Below are 22,769 nucleotides of genomic sequence, written 5' to 3'. Positions count from 1 at the left end.
TAAGAACCTGGCCACCAGGAGGCGGCAAAGACACCCCAGTCAAAGGCTTAAATACCTCCCCCACTTCCCTCATCCCCCAGTCATTCTGCCGAGGGAACCGGGAACAGTAGGAGAAATATCAGGGTATAAATGGTACCAGAAGAGTATTAAATTTAGGTCCACCCATCGGAGATACGGGCGGGAGCCATGGACTCTCCTCCCCTCAATGGAAATGAAATTATCAGGTAAACATAATTTATGTTTTCCATCTAAAAGGGAGGAGAGTCCACGGCTTCATTCATTACTGTTGGGAACATATACCCAAGCTCTAGAGGACACTGAATGAAACCGGGAGGGTAAAAAGGCAGACCCTAATCAGAGGGCACCAAAGCCTGCAAAACCTTTCTCCCAAAAACAGCTTCCGCAGAAGCAAAAACGTCAAACTTGTAAAACCTTGTAAAAGTGTGTAAGGAGGACCAGGTAGCCACCTTACAAATTTGCTCCACGGAGGCCTCATTCTAGAAGGCCCAAGACGAAGCAACAGCTCTAGTTGAATGAGCCGTGATCCTCTGAGGAGGCTTATGTCCCACTGTCTCATAAGCCAAGCGAATCATACTCCTCAACCAAAAAGACAAAGAAGTAGCAGAGGCCCTTTGCCCCTTGCGCTTCCCAGAATACACCACAAAAAGAGATGTAGACTGTTTTAAATCCTTGGTAGCCTGAAGATAAAACTTCAAGGCACGAACCACATCCAGGTTATGAAGTAACCTCTCCTTTGAAGAAGAAGGGTTAGGACACAAAGAAGGAACAATCATTTCCTGATTGATGTTACGGTTAGACACCACCTTGGGGAGAAACCCCAACCCAGTACAGCCTTATCCGCATGAAACACCAGATATGGAGGGTCACATTGCAAGGCAGCTAGCTCAGATACTCTGTGTGCCTATGCAATAGCCAACAGGAAGAGAACCTTCCAGGACAGAACCTTAATGTCTATGGAATGCATAGGTTCAAACGGAACCCTCTGCAAAACCTTAAGGATTAAGTTTAAGCTCCAAGGCGGAGCCGACTGCCTAAAGACAGGTCTGATTCTAGACAGAGCCTGATCAAAAGATTGTATGTCAGGGAGCTCAGCGAGTCTCCTATGCAACAAGTCTGATAATGCCGAAATCTGTCCCTTCAAGGAACTAGTGGCAAGACCCTTCTCCAAGCCATCCTGGAGAAAGGACAGAATCCTGGATACCTTCATCTTATGCCAAGGATATCCATGCTCTCACACCAGGACAAGCAAGTCCTCCACACTTTATGGTAGATGCGATGAGTGACTGGCTTCCTTGCCTGAATGAGAGTATCAATCACACTTTCAGAAAAGCCTCTCTTGGCTAAGACTCAATCTCCACGCAGTCAGCCTCTCAAAATCTAGAGTTTGATGCTGAAAGGGTCCCTGTGACATCCCGTCCAGATCCGCAAAACACATCCTCCGCGGCCACGAAGGAGCAATCAGAATGGCCGAGGCCCGCTCCTGTTTGATGCGTGCCACTATGCGCGGTAGAAGTGGTAACGGAGGAAAAATGTAAGCTAGGCCGAATCCCCAAGGAACCTCTAAGGCATCTATCAGCTCTGCCTGGGGATCCTTGGACCTCGACCCGTATCGAGGTAGTTTGCAATCGAGTCTGGACGCCATGAGATCCATCTCCAGCATTCCCCACCTGTGACAAATCTCTGCAAACACCTCGGGGTGAAGAGAAGGACTGTCTGCTGAGAAAGTCCGCTTCCCAGTTGTCCACACCTCCTTGTACCCCCCTGATGGTTGATGTAAGCCACAGAGGTAATGTTGTCAGTCTGGAATCTGATTAAACTGACCGACCCCAGAGAAGGCCATGCCTTCAGAGCATTGTAGATTGCTCGTAGTTCTAGGATGTTGATCGGAAGGAGAGACCCCTTCCTGGACCACTTTCCTTGTGCCATCCTGGGTGGAACCTGGCAAATGGGATGACATCTATGCTTGACACCATGAGACCCATCACCTCCATACACTGAGCCACCGATGGGCTTGAGGGGGACTGAAGGGCAAGACAGGTGGACGCAAGCTTCCTGCGCCGCTAATCTGTGAGAAATATCTTCATGGACATAGAGTCTATTATCGTGCCCAGGAACTCCACCCTGTTGCTGGGAACCAGGAAACTCTTTCCTGAGTTGATCTTCTTCCAACCGTGAGATTGGAGCAGAAGAAGAAGAGCCCTTGAATGATCCTCTGCAAGGCTGAGCGATGGCGCCTGAACCAGGATGTCATCCAGGTAAGGCGCCACCGCAATGCCCCTGGATCTGGCCACTGCAAGCAGCTCCCCCAGACCCTTCGTGAAGACTCTCAGGGCCGTCGCCAGACCAAAGGGAAGGGCCACAAACTGGAGGTGTTGGTCCAGAAATGCAAATCTTAGGAACCTGAAGTGGTCCCTGTGGATTGGCACATGAAGGTAAGCGTCCTTCAAGTCTATAGTCGTCATGAACTGTCCCCTCTTGAACTAGGGGCAGAATAGATCTGATTGTTTCCATTTTGAACAATGGAACACTCAGAAACTTGTTTAAACACTTTAGGTCCAGAGTCGGGCGGAACGTGCTCTCCTTCTTTGGAACCACAAAAAGGTTGGAATAGTACCCTAGACCATTTTCGGCTAGGGGTACTGGTACGATAACCCGAGAGAGGCGAGATCTCTCACACACTCTAGAAAGGCCTCTCACTTCTTCGGTCTTGAAGACAGGTTTGACAGGAGGAATCTGCCCTTGGGCGGATGGGATCTGAACCCTATCCTGTAACCCTGGGAGACAACTTCTAGCACCCGAGGGTCCTGAACATCTTGCAACCATGCGTCTGAGAATAGAGATAATCTGCCCCCTACGTGATCCGGAAACCGGTCGGGGGCTGCCCCTTCATGCCGATTTCGTCTTGGCAGGCTTCTTGCTTTGCTTGGACTTATTCCAAGATTGAGCCGGCTTCCAAGATTTCTTGGACTGGTCCGCTTTCGCGGAAGATTGCTGGCGCTGGGCCTTTTTCCGCAGGAAAGGGACGAAAAGTAGATCCCTTAGGCTTAGCTTTCTTATCCTGCGGTAGGAAAGCTCTCTTGTCTCCCGTAACCGTGGATATAATCTAATCCAATCCTGGACCGAACAGGATCTTTCCTTGAAAAGGCAGGGACAACAGCCTTGCTTTAGAGGTCACGTCCGCAGACCAAGATTTTAGCCACAGAGCCCTGCGCGCTAAAACAGAAAAACCTGACACCTTGGCATTCAGGCGAATAATTTGCATATTGGCATCACAGATGAAAGAATTTGCGACCTTCAGCGCCTTAATCTTCTCCTGTATCTTGTCGATGGATGTTTCCCCCTCGACCATTTCACACAGGGATTCACACCAATATGTCTCAGCTCCAGTGACCGCCGCAACGGCCGCTGCTGGCTGAAAAACAAACCCTGTGTGCTGAAACATCTTTCTCAACACGTTTTCCAGCTTTTTATCCATGGGCTCTTTAAACGACTTACTATCCTCGAGGGGAATAGGCGTCTGCTTCGCAAGCGTAGAAATGGCCCCATTCACCCTAGGGATGGTCCCCCACAGCTCAAGCTGAGAGTCTGGAACGGGGAACAGCTTTTTAAAAGAAGAAGAAGGGGAAAAGGACGACCCTAATCGCTCCCATTCATTCTTAAAGGGATAGTAAACCCAAAAAATATTTTCAACTCATTCAAAACTTCTTTTCAAAATAAAGCCATTTGTAATTGGGACCTTTGTACAGTTTTCTTTCTATTTCTTGAAATTTTAATTGAAAAATTAATTTTGCGCCAAACCCATTTTCTACTTACTATTATGCAGCCTGATACGATGTTCTACCTAGGTAGAAACATCATTGCGGCCCGCATGCGCAAATAAAACCATTTACATTGATAACACATGCGCAGACTCGCCCCCCTGTCTCCAGCACCGCTTTCAGCAGTCTACTGAGAGGAGACAGGAACACAAGGTACTAGTATGCTAGAGCGGCATCTCTAGCCACCTAACAGATTTGTTTCACAGTATCTCAGAAAACAGCCGGCATCAACAGATTGTATGTTACGATTCTTCCCTGTTTGTGATGAAATGCATCTGTGCTTCTTACATTTACAGCGCGAGTATGAGCGCTCTGTTTATTTACACTGTCGGACTCATCTCCCCCTCCCTCTTGCTGTGTTTGCTTTCATGTGGAATTGGAGCCCTCTCTAATCAATTAAACACAGCAAGGGAGAGGGGAGATAAGCCGGACAGTTTAAATAAACAGAGCTTTCACACTGCTGCTGTATTCAAAGTCTGAAGCAAAGATGCACTAAATCACGGGCAGGGAAGAATTCTAGTATAAACGCCGCTTTAGTTATTGCAGGGCTGAACTGGGACAAAGTCATGCACAGCTAGTCTCAGCTAAGGTTATTTTACTATTCCCTGTCTCCTCTGATTTTCCTGTGTGAAGCTCAAGCTGCCCCTCCAATACTGATGAATATGATGTTGACTGAAGGCAATATTGAAATTAAGGGATCCAGCCGCTTCACCATTGGATGGGGGGCGGATGCTGGATTTACATGAGCCATGCCTCATTTTATGGGCGATCATTACTGCTCAATTCATGATAGTTTATTGCTATAAATAAGGTATGTAAAAGATTAATTTTTTTTTAAAAAAAACTTTCATTTAATTGCATTTATATGAGTCATTATACTAATATAGTTTAATTAGCGTCAAATGGGAATAATTTCTAACCCTTTAATAATATTTGCCATCTTAACGGGAACCGGGAAAGACTGAGGCACTACCATGTCAAACTTAGGAATTGCAGGTTCCTCCGGTATCTTAGGTTCCGGAACCTCCAGAGTAGCAAGCACCTGCTGTAGCACAAAGCGCAGATTCTCCATCCTAAACCTATAACCAGGCTCCTCCGCCGCCGGAGGTTTAGATGACACGGACTCTGACCCAGAAGGGGCCTCCTCCGAAGAGTCAGAGTGGGCCTTGTCATCGTAAAGAGCCTCTGGATCAGCCATCGGCATGGACAAACCCTGGGCCGGGCCGCTATGATAAACCCTATGCTTGCGCTTAGCAGAACGTGGTAAGGCATGGATCACTTTCGAAAAAGCCGATTCCAGTTGGTCCGCAAAGTCTGACGGCCAACGAATCTCTCCTGAAGGAGTAACGGTTGGACCCCGGGGCACTGTATGTGCAATCGGAAATTAATGAAGGGAACGCACCTCCCGGGACGAAGAACCCTCAGAGGTGGACAGCTCAGTAGTACTAGACATTCATTTATATTTAGATGTTGTAACTTTATCAAGGCATGTGGAACAAAGTTGAGCAGGCTGATCTACCAGAACCACCTCACAATAAACACAGGAATGAGACTTTGTTAAGGAAGGAGAGCACTCCAACGCATCAGAGTCCTCCATCGCTTGCGTGTTTGGGTAGACTAACTTTATTTATAAAAAACCTTTATACCACCAATGGCCGGGGCACTCACCACCTCCTAGGACCCGGACTACAGAAACTGCTACGTCTCCTAAGCCACAGATCAACAGCACCCAATCTCAAGAATATTCTTAGTTATTTATTCCAGCATCATAGCAAAAGACAGCCTGTCATTTTGCCATGATGCTGGAATAAATAACTAAGAATATTCTTGAGACTGTGTGCTGTGGACTTTGTTTTTTGTGATTTGAGGGGTATTTGCAGTTGCCCCTATATCACTGGCACCAGGTACAGTGCTGTTTGTCATTTGGACTGTTACAGATCAACAGAGAGGATAGATAGCCACACCCAGTCACATGGAATGCCTGGCAGGACCGCCCCTGCTTATGGAGCCGTTAATATGAGTCGGAATGGTTTTGCAGAAAGACTCTCCCTGCATCTCTGGACTTTAACTTTCGCCCAGGTTCTCACTGAGAGGCTGATATTCTACTTAAAACTCCAGTCCCAATGCGAAGAGTACTAGCCTCCATAAGAGACTACTCCGAAACTCCGCCACCCTCCTGTGACGAAAGGCAAAGAATGACTGGGGGATGAGGGAACTGGGGGAGGTATTTAATGCTTTGGCTGGGGTGTCTTTGCCTCCTCCTAGTGGCCAGGTTCTTAATTCCCAACGGTAATGAATGAATCCGTGGACTCTCCTCCCCTTTAGATGGAAACAGTGTATTTTATGTATATCACAGTACTTAATTTAGAAAGTAACTTCTAAAGTAATTAGTATATTCAGCTAGGAAAATCTTGCTTTCAATAAATGCACTTGTTTTTCAATTTAGTGTCAAATACACGCATCAATTTGTTTGCAATGCAGACACACATGGTACTAAACGGTGATCCACTGCCATCTACATATTAAATAATTTGTGGCTTCTTTGCCTTTTGCGTGCAGAAGGATATAACACATACTCTAAGCAATCTCTAAAAAACCTTGGCTCTTATTGCAGTTTATTAGTTAAAAAGGAATCTCTTTAAAAAGGGAACGGTTATTCTGTTTTTAGTAAGGGTGCCTGTTTGCATCTACTAATGCAATCCCACTCTTTCTATGCTTTTGCGTCTAATGATATTCTTTACACACAAAAAGAACTAGCTAATGCTATAGTGCTACAAATCCAATGTGAGCAGCTTGAGAAATGGGCATATCTCTCAAAATGTTTGAGTTTCAGTAACAAATATATGATGAAGATAAATTAAAATATATATCTGGTTTGTAAGTTACCTCAGCTTTATGTGTGTATAGGGACATGTCCACATGTCACCTAAGCATTACAAGGAAAGTTAGTTGTTTTTTTATTTTTTTATTATTATTTTCAACACATGACCATCTACTCAAAAAAGGTAATATATTTTGAAAAACATATTTTAGGCGGATGAAAAAATATATACTATGTCCCTTTAAATATTATCAAATATAAATTCTATTACGGCTAGATTTAGAGTTTTGTCGGTAACGACCCGCGTATCCAACGCTGGCTTTTTTCTGGCCGCACCTTTAAAATAACTCTGGTATTGAGAGTCCACAGAATGGCTGCGTTAGGCTCCAAAAAATGAGCGTATAGCATATTTAACGCAACTTCAACTCTCGATACCAGAGTTGCTTACGGACGCGGCCAGCCTCAAAAACGTGCTCGTGCACGATTCCCCCATAGAAAACAATGGGGCTGTTTGAGCTAAAAAAAAAAACTAACACCTGCAAAAAAGCCGCGTTCAGCTCCCAACCCCATTGTTGTCTATGGGGAAACACTTCCTACGTCTGCACCTAACACCCTAACATGTACCCCGATTCTAAACACCCCTAACCTTACACTTATTAACCCCTATTCTGCCGCCCCCTGCATATTATTTTTAACCCCTAATCTGCCGCTCCGTAAACCGGCGCTACTTACATTATCCCTATGTACCCCTAATCTGCTGCCCCTAACACCGCCGACCCCTATATTATATTTATTAACCCCTAATCTGCCCCCCACAACGTCGCCTCCACCTGCCTACACTTATTAACCCCTAATCTGCCGAGCGGACCGCACCGCTATTATAATAAAGTTATTAACCCCTAATCCGCCTCACTAACCTATAATAAATAGTATTAACCCCTAATCTGCCCTCCCTAACATCGCCAACACCTAACTTCAAACATTAACCCCTAATCTGCCGACTGGAGCTCACCGCTATTCTAATAAATGTATTAACCCCTAAAGCTAAGTCTAACCCTAACACTAACAACCCCCTAAATTAAATATAATTTTAATCTAACGAAATTAATTAACTCTTATTAAATAAATTATTCCTATTTAAAGCTAAATACTTAGCAGTAAAATAAATCCTAATATAGCTACTAATATAAATTATAATTATATTATAGCTATTTTAGGATTTATATTTATTTTACAGGTAACTTTGTATTTATTTTAACCAGGTACAATAGCTATTAAATAGTTAAGAACTATTTAATAGCTAAAATAGTTAAAATAATTACAAAATTACCTGTAAAATAAATCCTAACCTAAGTTACAATTAAACCTAACACTACACTATCAATAAATAAATTAAATAAAATACCTACAATTACCTACAATTAAACCTAACACTACACTATCAATAAATGAATTAAATACAATATCTACAAATAAATACAATTAAATAAACTAACTAAAGTACAAAAAATAAAAAAGAACTAAGTTACAAAAAATAAAAAAATATCTACAAACATTAGAAAAATATTAAAACAATTTTAAACTAATTACACCTACTCTAAGCCCCCTAATAAAATAACAAAGCCCCCCAAAATAAAAAAAATGCCCTACCCTATTCTAAATTAAAAAAGTTCAAAGCTCTTTTACCTTACCAGCCCTGAACAGGGCTCTTTGCGGGGCATGCCCCAAGAAATTGGCTGATCGGAACAGCCAATAGAAGGCGAGCTCAATCTGATTGGCTGATTGGATCAGCCAATCGTATTGAACTTGATTCTGATTGGCTGATTCCATCAGCCAATCAGAATATTCCTACCTTAATTCCGATTGGCTGATAGAATCCTATCAGCCAATCGGAATTCGAGGGACGCCATCTTGGATGACGTCATTTAAAGGAACCGTCATTCGTTGTCTAGTCGTCGGAGAAGAAGGATGGATCCGCGATGGAGGTCTTCAAGATGGAGCCGGTCCTCATCGGATGAAGATAGAAGATGCCGCTTTGAAGAAGATGGTTGCCGGTCCGGATCTACTCTTCTTCCCGGATAGGATGAAGACTTTGGACCCTCTTCTGGACTTCTTCAGCCGTCGGATGATGGATGTCTAGCCCCCGCTTGGGCTTGGATGAAGATTTTGGAGCCAGGACGGATCGGTGATACCTGGTTAGGTGAAGATAAGGTAGGAAGATCTTCAGGGGCTTAGTGTTAGGTTTATTTAAGGGGGGTTTGGGTTAGATTAGGGGTATGTGGGTGGTGGGTTGTAATGTTGGGGGGGGGGGTATTGTATGTGTTTTTTTACAGGCAAAAGAGCTGAATTTCTTGGAGCATGCCCCGCAAAGGGCCCTGTTCAGGGCTGGTAAGGTAAAAGAGCTTTGACCTTTTTTAATTTAGAATAGGGTAGGGCATTTTTTTTTATTTTGGGGGGCTTTGTTATTTTATTAGGGGGCTTAGACTAGGTGTAATTAGTTTAAAATTGTTTTAATATTTTTCTAATGTTTGTAGATATTTTTTTATTTTTTGTAACTTAGTTCTTTTTTATTTTTTGTACTTTAGTTAGTTTATTTAATTGTATTTATTTGTAGATATTGTATTTAAAGGGCCACTAAACCCAAAGACTTTCTTTCATGATTCAGATAGAACATACAAATTTAAACAACATTACAATTTACTTCTATTATTTATTTTGCTTCATTTTTTAGATATCCTTATTTGAAGAAAAAGCAATGCACATGGGTGAGCCAATCACATGAAGCTTCTATGTGCAGCAACCAATCAGCAGCTACTGAGCATATCTAGATATGCTTTTCAGCAAAGAATATCAAGAGAATAAAACAAATTAGATAATAGAAGTAAATTAGAAAGATGTTTAAAATTGCATTCTCTTTCTAAATCATGAAAGAAAAAATGTGGGTTTCATGTCCCTTTAATTCATTTATTGATAGTGTAGTGTTAGGTTTAATTGTAGGTAATTGTAGGTATTTTATTTAATTTATTTATTGATAGTGTAGTGTTAGGTTTAATTGTAACTTAGGTTAGGATTTATTTTACAGGTAATTTTGTAATTATTTTAACTATTTTAGCTATTAAATAGTTCTTAACTATTTAATAGCTATTGTACCTGGTTAAAATAAATACAAAGTTACCTGTAAAATAAATATAAATCCTAAAATAGCTATAATATAATTATAATTTATATTGTAGCTATATTAGGATTTATTTTACAGGTAAGTATTTAGCTTTAAATAGGAATAATTTATTTAATAAGAGTTAATTTATTTCGTTAGATTAAAATTATATTTAATTTAGGGGGGTGTTGGTGTTAGACTTAGCTTTAGGGGTTAATACATTTATTAGAATAGCGGTGAGCTCCAGTCGGCAGATTAGGGGTTAATGTTTGAAGTTAGGTGTTGGCAATGTTAGGGAGGGCAGATTAGGGGTTAATACTATTTATTATAGGGTTAGTGAGGCGGATTAGGGGTTAATAACTTTATTATAATAGCGGTGCGGTCCGCTCGGCAGATTAGGGGTTAATAAGTGTAGGCAGGTGGAGGCGACGTTGAGGGGGGCAGATTAGGGGTTAATAAATATAATATAGGGGTCGGCGGTGTTAGGGGCAGCAGATTAGGGGTACATAGCTATAATGTAGGTGGCGGCTCTTTGCGGTCGGCAGATTAGGGGTTAATTATTGTAGGTAGCTGGCGGCGACGTTGTGGGGGGCAGGTTAGGGGTTAATAAATATAATATAGGGGTCGGCGGTGTTAGGGGCAGCAGATTAGGGGTACATAAGTATAACGTAGGTGGCGGTCGGCAGATTAGGGGTTAAAAAAATTTAATCGAGTGTCGGCGATGTGGGGGGGCCTCGGTTTAGGGGTACATAGGTAGTTTATGGGTGTTAGTGTACTTTAGAGCACAGTAGTTAAGAGCTTTATGAACCGGCGTTAGCCCAGAAAGCTCTTAACTACTGACTTTTTTCTGCCGCTGGAGTTTTGTCGTTAGAATTCTAACGCTCACTTCAGCCACGACTCTAAATACCGGAGTTAGAAAGATCCCATTGAAAAGATAGGATACGCAATTGACGTAAGGGGATCTGCGGTATGGAAAAGTCGCGGCTGAAAAGTGAGCGTTAGACCCTTTTTTGACTGACTCCAAATACCGGCGGTAGCCTAAAACCAGCGTTAGGAGCCTCTAACGCTGGTTTTCACGGCTACCGCCAAACTCCAAATCTAGGCCTTAGTGTTTTTATGTAGGAATAATCAAACACCACTTAGGCTCATTTGCAGCATTTACCACATACACAATGTACAGTGCCCTCCAATAATATTGGCACCCTTGATAAATATAAGCAAAGAAGACTGTGTCTTTATTGTTTAACCTTTTCATCTTTTGTTAACAAAAAAAAATAAAAAAATATTCAGTTCTCACGGATATTAAACAATTGCAAACACAGCACAGGTTTATAAAAAAAAATAATCTTTGTTAAATGTATATGTGGCACATTTATTGGCACCCTCTTAGTCAATAAATTGTGCTACCTCCCTTTGCCAAGATAACAGCTTTAAGTCTTCTCCTATAATGCTGATGAGGTTGGAGAACACATGGCAAGGGATCTGAGACCATTCCTCCAAACACAATCTCTCCAGATCCTTCAAATATTTAAGTTGACGCTGGTAGACTCTCCTCTTCAGTTGACCCCACAGGTTTTCTATGGGGTTCAAGTCAGGGAAACGGGATGGCCATGGCAGGACCTTGATTTTGTCAGTAAACCATTTTTGTATTGATTTTGATGTATGTTTTGGATCATTGCCCTGCTGGAAGATCCAACCATGGCCCATTTTAAGCTTTTTGGCAGAGGTAGTAAGGTGTTCATTTCTTATTTGATATAGTCCATGATGCCATGAATCCTAACAAAATGTCCAGGTTCTCTGGCAGAAAAACATCCCCAAAACCTTAAAGAGCCACTACCATATTCAACCATGGGTATGAGGTACTTTTCCATAAGGCTACCTCTCTGTGTGCGCCAACCCTACCTCATCCCATTTGAAGTTCCAGTTGTGTCTGGAAAACGGAAGACTCTTGAGTTTGTTTTTGGATGAGAGTAGAGGCTTTTTCTCTTGAAATCCATCCAACTTGCGTTGATGTAGGTGATGTCGGATTGTAGTTCTGGAGACTTTCTGACCCCAAGACGTAACTAACTTTTGCAATTCTCCAGCTGTGATCCCTGGAGATATTTTAGCCACTCAAACCAACCTCTTCACAGTGTGTTGAGACAATATAGACACACCTCCTCTTCCAGGTTGATTCATAATTTTTCCAGTTGACTGTAACTTCTTAATTATTGCTCTGATGGTGGAAATTAACATTTTCAATGCTTTTGCTATTTTCTTATAGCCACTTCCCATTTTGTGAAGCTCAACAACCTTTTGCCGCACATCACAGCTATTGGTCATACCCAATATGATGAATGACTAAGGAAATTTGGCCTATGTGTTAACTCATATTTATACCCCTGTGAAACAGGAAGTCATGGTAGAACAATGTCTTGTTCCTATTCACCCAGGTGTACTAAAAAATGTAAATTATGCATGGGAATATACATCAAATATATTTTTCTCATATGAATTCATAGGGGTGCCAATAATTGTGCCACACATATATTTAACAAAAAACATTTTTGGATAAACCTTTATTGTGTTTGCAATTGTTTGAAATCCATGAGAGCATAGTATTTTATGGGGGGTTTTTTTAACAAGAGATCACAGCCTTTTTGCTCATAATATACTGCATGTACAAACCTGTAAAATATATAGATAAACATGTGACGCAACAACCTATATAATCCAAATTTATGAAGAAATACATTTTTAACCTGCATAGCCAATAGAGGTATATGCACAGTTATTTAAACATGTTACAGCACATATATACATATAGTCATGTGACATGCAGTAATGCGTACAACATTTACCTTTACACACAAGCATGTATTCATGTGTTTAGACACAATTTTCTAAGTAATAGTGACACATCCTATGGAATATTATTTACCTTTCCAGCTTGTGTAGCTGCAGTGAGACAAGGATGAATCCCATCATACTTTCCGACTGTGACCATGCGCGGGTTGATTTTGTGATTCAATTTCAAAGTAAAAATTGGAACAAGCATGGTGAGTCCCTGGGGGGAAAAAAAGGATTGAAACAGTGAAAATGGAATATACTTAAAGTACACGGAAAGCAAGTTTAAGCAAAAACCTTTTCGATACATTCTGTGATCATAATGAACTAAAAAAAAGCACAAAAAAAACTGAAGATTGAATTTATTTTTATTCTATTAATTATTAGTTTTTAAAAATAACAAATCAACAGAAAACGTATCTAACATTTTCTATAAAAATCTAATTTTTACATAGCTATATAATATATATAAATATATATATATATATATATATATATATATATATATATAAGTTTACAAAAGTGTGGAAGAAAAACAAAAGGATCCAGAACCTGTCTTAATACAAAGACACAGGAATTTTATTCCGGTAATTTATATGTATATATATCTCGAATGACTTAGGGTCAGCTAAAATCAGACGTGGTGCAGACCCCTAAAATTTAAATTTAATCCAGTATTATGTAGATAAAGAGAAATGGTAGAGCTATATGAGATACCATTAAATAAAGTAGGGGATTTCAGCACTCAAAATATAAAACCCATTTAATCCAATTCCTTAGAAATGTACGGCTGCAGGGTAGCACAGAATCCAAAAAATGAACTACACATGCACAGATTCAAACACATGCAACTAGTTTATTGCAAGAAGCTGCCAACACAAAAAATAAACAGCTAAAAATGCTTTTCATCTCTAAAATGCACCACTGCAGTGGATTTTTAATAAAACATACCAAGCAAAATGATATATTACCACACATATTTTTTGAACTAAATGCTGCAAACAGACTGGTTTAGAACATGTGATCTACAGGTAACTAACTAATAAAATACAACAACAAATCTTGTATCAATTCCTCTATGATAGTGACAGAACAAAGTCCTTAATAAAGACCATATGAGTCCTTTGATGGAGGAAATCTGATGTTATACTTTAGCAACAATTTGTATCACTTTGTAATCCAGCTGAGATAAACCTTTTGGCAAACATATGTTCGTTAATTAGGGTTAACCGAGGTGAAAGCGTCCTCTATTGTTAACTTGAACTTGGCATTATTATTACTTGATAGCAGATAGAACATCTTACATTGGTGAAAAGCAGAAACAATACAGCAGACCTGTGTTAACGTACTGCAGCAAACATCCGGGAAAACAAAGTCACAGTATCATTGACGAACGGACCGGGACATGAGCCTCTGACATCCTTGTCTCACCTCTCACAACCGCGTCTCCCTGCTCACTGGGGACACAGATTTACCGGTGTATGTTTTGCTTCTGTATGTAAACCGTATCCAGGCGGTTTATAGGAACCACTTGATTACCGCAAGATCCAGGCTTGCTTCTTCAGTTTGGTTTTTTGAAATTCCCGGGCAGGCTTTGGCCAGCTGCTTCATTCACAGGTACAGGTGCAGTGATAGCTGTTTTCAAGAAAGTCGACGCGCGTTTCGCCCCATAATGCTGAGCGAAACAGGGGCCTCGTCAGGACCGGTTGTTTATCCACAAGGATAGAGAATTTCTTCTAGTGGGATACAAAAGGAGAGAGATGATTGAAGTCCTTGCCCCACAGTTGAAGTTGTCTCATGTGGAGACGAGCAAATTGAATCACCTCTGATGCAGCAATCATCAGATCCAGAACCTCCATGCATGAAGATACAATCAAATTGGGAATAGACTGCAGTTTTGCACATGAAGAATGCAATTTAATTTTTATTTGATCTGTCAATGAAAACCTCATTGCTATCTAGTCTATTATGACTCATAGAAAATAAACTCTGGTGTGTGGAGTAAGAGAGCTTTTTGGAATATTGATTCTCCAACCATGACTGTGAAGAAACAACAAAATCTTGTTAGTGTAAGATATTGCTAAAAAGGTAAAAATGGAGCTTGAACCAAGATATCGTCCAGGTATGGAGCGATAGAAATACCTTAAGCTCAAATTACAGATAATAGACATAGTTAGACCAAATAGTAAAACAACAAACTAAAAATGTTTGTCCATAAACGAAGCAAAGAAACTGATGATGGTCTTTGTGAATAGGAATGTGAAGGAAAGCATCCTTCAAATCTTTTGTGGACATAAACTGTCCTTACTGGACTAGAGGAAGAATGGTTCAAATTGTTTCCATTTGGAATGGAGGCACCCTTAGAGATGTGTTTAGAGTTTTCAAATCCAGAATAAGCCTGAAAGTTCCTTCCTTCTTGGAACTATAAACAGTTTGGAATGAAACCCCTTGTTCTGAAATTGGAACTGGAAATATCACTCCCAGGTGTTCTAAGTTCCAAACACAATAATAAAAAAAAGCATTCACAGGGTTCTTTGGAACATGGGACAGGAGAAACCTCCCTCTGGGAGCCCTTGATCTTAAACTCATTTTGTACCCCTGAAATACTAGGTTGAGCACCAAAGGATCCTGAACAGATGGAGACCAGGCCTTCTGAAAATGGCATAATCTGTCCCAACCAAAAGAGAATCTAAATCAGGGGCCATACCTTTGTGCAGATTTAGAAGAGGATGCAGGCTTCTTAGAGTGTTAAGCCTTGTACCAGAAAGGAATATACTTCCAGGAAGGTCTTGATGACTCTTGTTTCTGAGAAGAGAAAGAGGATCTTTGGTTTATTGATTGACGAAAGGAACAAAAATTATTTGGAGTTCTATTCTTTCCTTTAGATTTTCTGTATTGAGGAAGAAAAGCTCCTTTCCCTCCAGTAATGGTAGACATTATGGCATCAAATAAAATCTTACACAGAAAGGGAAGAGAAAGAAGTCTGGATTTGGCAACCATGTCAGTAAACCAAGACTTGAGCCACAAGACTCTTCTTGTCAACACCGCCAATATGCTCTTGGCATTTAGTTTGATAACATCAGCAATAGCATCACAGATCAATGCATTCCCAGACAAAACAAGCTTAAGACCACAATGAAAATATTTTCGTTTGAATCATCTGACCTCTGTTTGGATACATTTTCACACAAAAGAGTAGAAGCAGCCACTACACAAGCAATACTAATAGCTGGTTTAAGCAAATAACCCTCTTGAATAAAAGCCTTTCTGAGAAAAGACTCTAGTTTCCTATCCATCGAGGTACTATTCACTAAAAGTAATAGTTCGCTTTGCAAGAGTTAAAATGGCACTGTCATGCCTGCCTCGGTGTCAGGTGGAGAGAAAGACAGTTAAATACAATACCTACATGAAGTATAAGTACGGTACAGAGTAACTAATATGGGACTTTTGTCGTTACCTTATTTTGATGACGATGGAGAAACATAAATTATGCTTACCTGATAATTTCATTTTCATCTGTGGGAAAGAGTACACAGCCGCATTCATTACTTGTGGGAAATAAGAACCTGGCCACCAGGAGGAGGCAAAGACACACCAGGCAAAAGCTTAAATACTCCTCCCACTTCCTCTATCCCCATCATTCTGCCGAAGAACAAGGATCAGTGGAAGAAATATCAAGGTGAAAGGGTGCCAGAAGACTATACACGAAAAAACGCATCAAAAAACGGGCGGGGGGCTGTGGACTCTTTCCCCCGGAAGAAAATGAAATTATCAGGTAAGCATAATTTATGTTTTTCTTCCTAATGGAAAAAGAGTCCACAGCCGCAATCATTACTTGTGGGAAAATTATACCCAAGCCAAAGAGGACACTGAATGCCATGAACAGGAGGGTAAGAGGCGGCACAATCTGAGGGTACCAGGACTGAACCACATCACATAATTAAAAAAAGTCCCGCTTTGTCCAAAAGCAGGGAGCAAAAATATGAAAAAAAAGGGCCCCAAGGACACAAACGACAGTCCCTAGCCTGGGTAACAACCACACGCAACACCACCGAGCCAACAGAACTCGAGCACCCTATCGCCCAACGGCCAATCCCCTACACACGTCCCCATAAGGGAACCCTGACCAACTACTCCCCAAAGGAAAACGCAAGGGAGAGGGAGAACTGAACCAGAACCCTGTCTTCCAAAAGACAAAGCAGACTAGCTCGGGAGACTCCAGAAAACCTCACGAAACACCAGAAAAAAGGGCAGCAGCAGTCAAACACAACACAGTCGGAGACCGAAAGAGAACAAAAAGAATCTTGAGAACAGAAAACCGCACAGACGACTAAGTAGCATGCTATAGTGCAGCCACAGAGAAAAGAGAAAAAAAAACCTCGTCCAGCTCCCCAGCTGTAGGGAACCAAAGAGAAACGGAACCAGCAAAAACCAAGTTCCTAGACAAAACCATGGAGGGAAAAATCAGAGATCCAAACCCCCCGAGAGCTCAGAGAGCACTTCAATAGGGACCCACTGTATCCAAAGAAACATAGACAGCTGAAAAGTCAAAAGATTACAAGAACCACAGCTTAGGATCCTGAGATAAAAAGGAACGTCCTCCACAACCACAGAACCGCTGCAACGAGGACCGCCCACACACGAAAAAAAAACACCTGTCAACGACAGTCCCACCCCCCCCTTGAACGATAGGGAGGAACACCACCAGCCACCTTGAAAGAGTGTGACCAGAAATATGGGCAGAGTCCCACCACTAAAGGAACACCGAACCCAGAAGTCCATTTCCAAGGGCATCTCCATCCCTGAACCAGGGACAAAAGGAACACACCCCCAGAGAAAAAAAGTCTCCCAAGGGAAGACGGATGACAGGGAAACCTTGCCCCCCAAGACACAAACTCGACACAGGGGTCAAAACTAACCCAAAACCAGCCAGCCCCAAAAGGAGCAGAGACTACCCAAGGTAGCAATCTCATGGCCCCACAACAGATACCAGTGGTGAAGATCTGAAGACAAAGTGATCCTACTAAGGCACTACACAGACAGCAGGCAGACAGCACTGTACAGCTTTCCCTCAGTGCCTAACTGCTTCTGATGTACTATATAAGATCAACCATGCAAGGAGCGCTATGAACCTAAGGAGGAGTGTGTTCCCAGCAATGTGCATCAGCTAAGCAAAGGTCGAGAAAAAATATATATATACCCCCTCAGTGTTACCATAGCACAGCCGTATGTAATATCCCGAGCACTATGCAAATGGAGCATGTCACTGTAGAGCACATTAGCTCCCCTTCCTATGTGAGAGAAGCCGATGCGCTCTGTACAAATTTCAAAACTGCTGTAAGAAGACCTTATGAGCACTGAACAGCATTAAAATAAAGTTCCAGATATAAATATATAAAATAAATGAGCTGTTTAAAACCAACAGAAGTCCCTATTGTCTCATAATGTGCTTTAACCATAGGCAATAATTAATTCTCAGGGCTCCATGTACGAAGGAGCGAGTGGACAAGCTTCTCAACTCGAGAAGTTGTCTGCTCGCCTTTGCTACATACAGGCAGCGGACTAACAGCATTCGCTGCCTGTATATATCATTATAGGCTAAGTGAGCGTGTAATGCCCTCCTCTTCAATCGCGTGATAGAAGGGATTGTCAATTACTGAGAGCGAGCAAGCTCTTTGTGATATTACCTTGCCACCTCAGAGGTGGCATAGGGTGTAAGAAGCAGCGGTCTAATGACCACTGCTTTTTACATTGCGGGAAGCAAGGGCTCTGGAGCAACATTCGCTGCTTAGTACATGGAGCCATCAGTGTTTATTGAATAATCTGCTATATAAAAGTCCCCTGGCTATGATGTAGCATTACAAAATGAACCTGCTGATAGCCTGCGGGCTATGTGAGTGCCAGTAAGCATACTTACCTGTCAAGCACCCAAACCACTTTGCTTACCAGCTGTAATAAGTACTGAGTAGCAGCTGTAGAAAGTACTGTGTCAGACGGATAGCCCATCCAGTGCTAAACATTACAGCCAACGAATATACAGCCTTATGCTACAGAACTAAAAACAAATCCTTATTTTAGGATGAATAACTGTTGGATTATAATGTATCTAAGTAGAAAACTATATTTAAATAGATATTTCCTCAAAAAACATTTTATTAAAAAAAAACAATCCTATTTAAGTAAAAAAAAATCTGATTTAAATTAAAACTATCCAAATTTGGCTTCCGGTGGGAGGAGTGTGGTGCAGGAGCGCGCGCTCTACAGCTCGAGTAAGAAGAGCAAACTTTTCAATCTACCCCGCAAAGAGTACCCCTATAGCCGTGGAACACTATACCGGCTAGGGAAGGACTGAAGAGAGTTTGCACGGAAGCCACATTTGCCACCAGCGGCCGGCTGGCATCGGCCACAAGCAGTAAAAAAATCTTTCAGTGACCAAGGCAAGCCGGGTGGTGACGCAGTTTTTTTTGTGCGCAGGAATACGTCCGGGAACGGACTTAGAGGTACCTGAGAGATACCGCAACACCGCGAAGTAAGGTGCAGAGTGTTACAAGGAACCAGTGAGACAGTCTTACAAGGCCGGTTTCACCCCCCTGCCGGGATCGCTCGTGAGGCGTCACGTTTGGTGCTGGATATAGGGAGGTGCCGGTGAAGTGAGAAGGAGCATCTCTGCGGTGAACCAGAAAATCTGGGAGGAAAAGCGCAAGTACCTGATAAAAATATCTGTCACCACCTGTGTCACTGTATGCTTGTTTGGGAACGTTTTTAAAAATGAATCATAGACCTTTACTTTGGTAACCTGTGTGTGGTTATAGCTGGTGCAAGTACCTAAGACATTTAGTGGGTTGAAGCAAACACAGAAAGTAAGGCCTGTCTTAAATTCTACATTCACCAGAAAGGTCAAAGATAAGATAAGATAAGGTGTATTTCTCAGAAACCCTGGCATAAGTATTGCTTAAAGACCAATCCTCTTATATAAACCCACTATACAGTAAAAAGGGGGAACTTTGGAGACAAAGCTGTGTGAGATATTTTGGAGCTTTTTTTGAGTACATCTGAGCAGGTTGCGTCAGGAGGCACAAGTCCAATAAAACCTGGGTGATTAAAACCGGGACTTGGGTTTTAGAAGTAACTGGCTGATAGTCACTAGCCATAAGCCATGGACTTGATAAAGAAGAAATGAGGCAAATAAAATAAAGGGTTGGAGCAGAGACATACAAGAAATTTTCACGCTCTGTTGTTTTTATGACAGCAAATCTGTATTGTATTTAGTGGTGCATAGCCACTGGTCAGCCTTAATAGACTATATGGAAGACTCGGCAGTGGGGATATACATATCAAGCTATTAAAGGAAAGGAAATTCCCCTGCTGCAACTTACAAGTGATAGAGAATCTTGAATAGACTGCCCAGAAAAAAAAAAAAAAAAAAAAAAAAAGGGGGCTCTATACTCGTGCACAACTGAGTTGTTATATGGACGTGTCCAGAATACGGACAGTTAACAGCTAATATATGATTCTCCTTTTTTCTATTGTTTTTTCTTGTTTTTTGTCTTTTGGTCTTTATGTGTATATAACCACCCGATACAATACATGTATTGGGGCTACAAAATTGTTTTATTGTTAAGATTGTTAAGATGGAATGTTGGTTTATTGGCTACAACACAGCAGACTATGTGATATAACAACATATAAGTAAAGCTATTTGTTCTGCTGTTTCCTGATAGGAACAGATAGTGTACTTAGAGATAGTAGCCCGATGGTCTGTATAGGCCCTAACAATAGTGTTTTGTTTGCATCACATGTCCCCTACTCTACTTTTCTTCCTTATTCTCTTTCTTTTTTCTCCCAAGTGCATTTACACGAGAATAGTCTGAATTTTGCTTGGCGTCATAAGCACAAAGATAAAGTCATAATAGGTTTTTCTTGAAAGAATTTTTTTTTTTTTTTTTTTTTTTTTTTTTTTTCTCTCTCACTTGTTCACTCCAGTATAGATTACTCACTTGTTTTTCTTTATAGTTAAGTTCACACGTGTTTATTTTTTTGTGAGGATGTTTTGTTTTTGACAAATTTCACAACCTAGGTATCTAGGCTTAATGTTTTTTAAGAAACAGAATAATAGGTTTCACTTTAGTTCCCAATTTTCTTTCCCTTAATGGAGAGATTTATCACTTCAGCAAAGGTTAAATCGCCAGCAATGCCACCTAAACAACGTGAGAAAAAATCAAAACTTATTGATATGGAACAGAGTATGGAGGGTCAGGTACTACAAGCGGGTAACTTTGACACTCAAAATTTATTACAGCAAATTTCTGAATTAATAGTACCCCAACTTAATGCAATTAAAACCGAGATATCTGGTCTTACTGAAGAGATTAGACATTTTTCCAACAGGTTAGGGGAAGCAGAAATGAGAATCTCGGACCTGGAAGATCAGGTAGCCACGCAGGATAAGTTATATAAAACACAACAGGATATAATCAAAAATATGCAATTTAAAGTTGAAGAGCTAGAGGATCGCGCACGTAGGAATAACGTGAAAATAATAGGGCTCCCAGATATCCCTCAATACCAAGATTTAATTAAATTTACTGCCAAAGATTTACCAACGTTATTGGGTTTACAAACCTCAGATGTGTCCTTTTTGGTAGAAAGGGCCCACAGACTAGGCTCCCCTAGAGTAGATAGTAATGGCACAAATAAACCTAGGGCCATTATGGTAAAATATCTTAATTTTCAAGATAAAATTTCAATCATGAGACAGTTCAGACAAAAATGCCCATTAATGATAGGTCAAGAGAAAATCTTGTTATTCCAGGACTATTCTAATGAAACTTCTATAAAACGCAGAGAAATGTCACCCTTTTGCACAACGCTAATACACAAAGGCATACAGGCCAGACTCATGTACCCCGCCAAAATATGTTTTAAACATAATAATGAAAATATTACATTAAAATCTCCGCAAGAAGCCAAAGAATATATTAAGTCCCTATAAGGAAACATAAAGTGTTGGCTTCTACAATATTAGGTTTTTTATTATGCTGTAAATGGTATAGTGGTATGGCCCAGCTATGTAAAGACTTAGAAGGTTCTATAATAGGAAATTATGTTAGGATGTTTGATTGGTTTTGTTTCCTTTTTTTTTTTTTTTTTTTTTTTTTATTGTGTTTTAAGACCCAGAAACTGCAATGGTTAACTTAGTATCATGGAACGTGGGGGGGATAACCTCTCCAGCCAAAAGGTCTATAATTTTAAAACTATTAAAGAAAAAAACCCCAGATATAGCTCTCTTGCAAGAGACACACTTGCAAGAGGCAGAAATGGTGAAACTTAAATGTAAATGGGTAGGAGAGGTAATTGCTGCTCCTGGACCTAACCGGAAGAGAGGGGTAGCGGTTTTATTCTCTAAGAAGTTTAAATATAAAATCATAGTACAGGAAAGGGATCCGGGGGGGAGATACATTATATTTGGAATTGAACATGGTAACGCCTCATTATTTATATGTAATGTATATGGCCCCAATAGATTAGAGCCAGGGTTCTGGGATGATTTGTATGTTAAACTTTTCCCTTATATTAACAAGAATATGATTATTGCAGGAGATTTTAACATGACACCAGTTCCTATGGTGGATAGAATAAGAGCTGGTAATCGTCCTATAGGTAGAAAAGTGGAAGAAAAATTATTTAAAGCCTTTCGACACAAACTAAATCTTCATGATATTTGGCGATCAAAGTTTCCCGATATGAGATGTTTCTCCTGTGTATCTAAGACCCACAAAGTAATGTCCCGCATAGATCTTTTCTTAGTCAATGAGTCCATGTTATCTTTAGATTTAAACCCAATGATAGATGATATAGTTATATCGGACCACGCGATAATCGGTCTTGATATAGAAGGTATTAGATCTAGGAAGTCAGGGAGTAATAATTTTTTCTTCCCAAAATATTTGATACAGGATATTGATTTCAATAGATTTTTAGTACAAAAATGGAAACAATACAAAACAAAAAATATAAATTACTACCATAAAATAGAGGTCTTTTGGGAGGCTGCAAAAGCGGTCCTCCGCGGTGAAATAAAAAGCTATGTAATTAAACGGGAAAAGAAAATGAGAGCCCGGGATTT

The 22,769-nt window shown here is 40.8% G+C and overlaps 1 protein-coding gene across 1 annotated transcript in view; it reads right to left on the bottom strand.

Moving 5' to 3' along the window:
- The window catches only part of BBS2 (Bardet-Biedl syndrome 2), a 134,455-nt gene that overhangs the window by 92,030 nt on the left and 19,656 nt on the right, over window positions 1-22,769 (bottom strand). Inside the window, exon 2 of the mRNA XM_053700300.1 lies at window positions 12,738-12,863. Coding sequence (XP_053556275.1) covers window positions 12,738-12,854 — 117 coding nt within the window. The 5' untranslated portion in view covers window positions 12,855-12,863. The remainder of the gene's footprint in view (window positions 1-12,737; window positions 12,864-22,769) is intronic.

The sequence above is a fragment of the Bombina bombina genome, chromosome 1 (assembly GCF_027579735.1).
Source record: "Bombina bombina isolate aBomBom1 chromosome 1, aBomBom1.pri, whole genome shotgun sequence".
Taxonomy (NCBI): domain Eukaryota; kingdom Metazoa; phylum Chordata; class Amphibia; order Anura; family Bombinatoridae; genus Bombina; species Bombina bombina.
The sequence above is the reverse complement of the archived record's forward strand: the minus strand, read 5'-3'. Positions and strand labels throughout refer to the sequence as shown.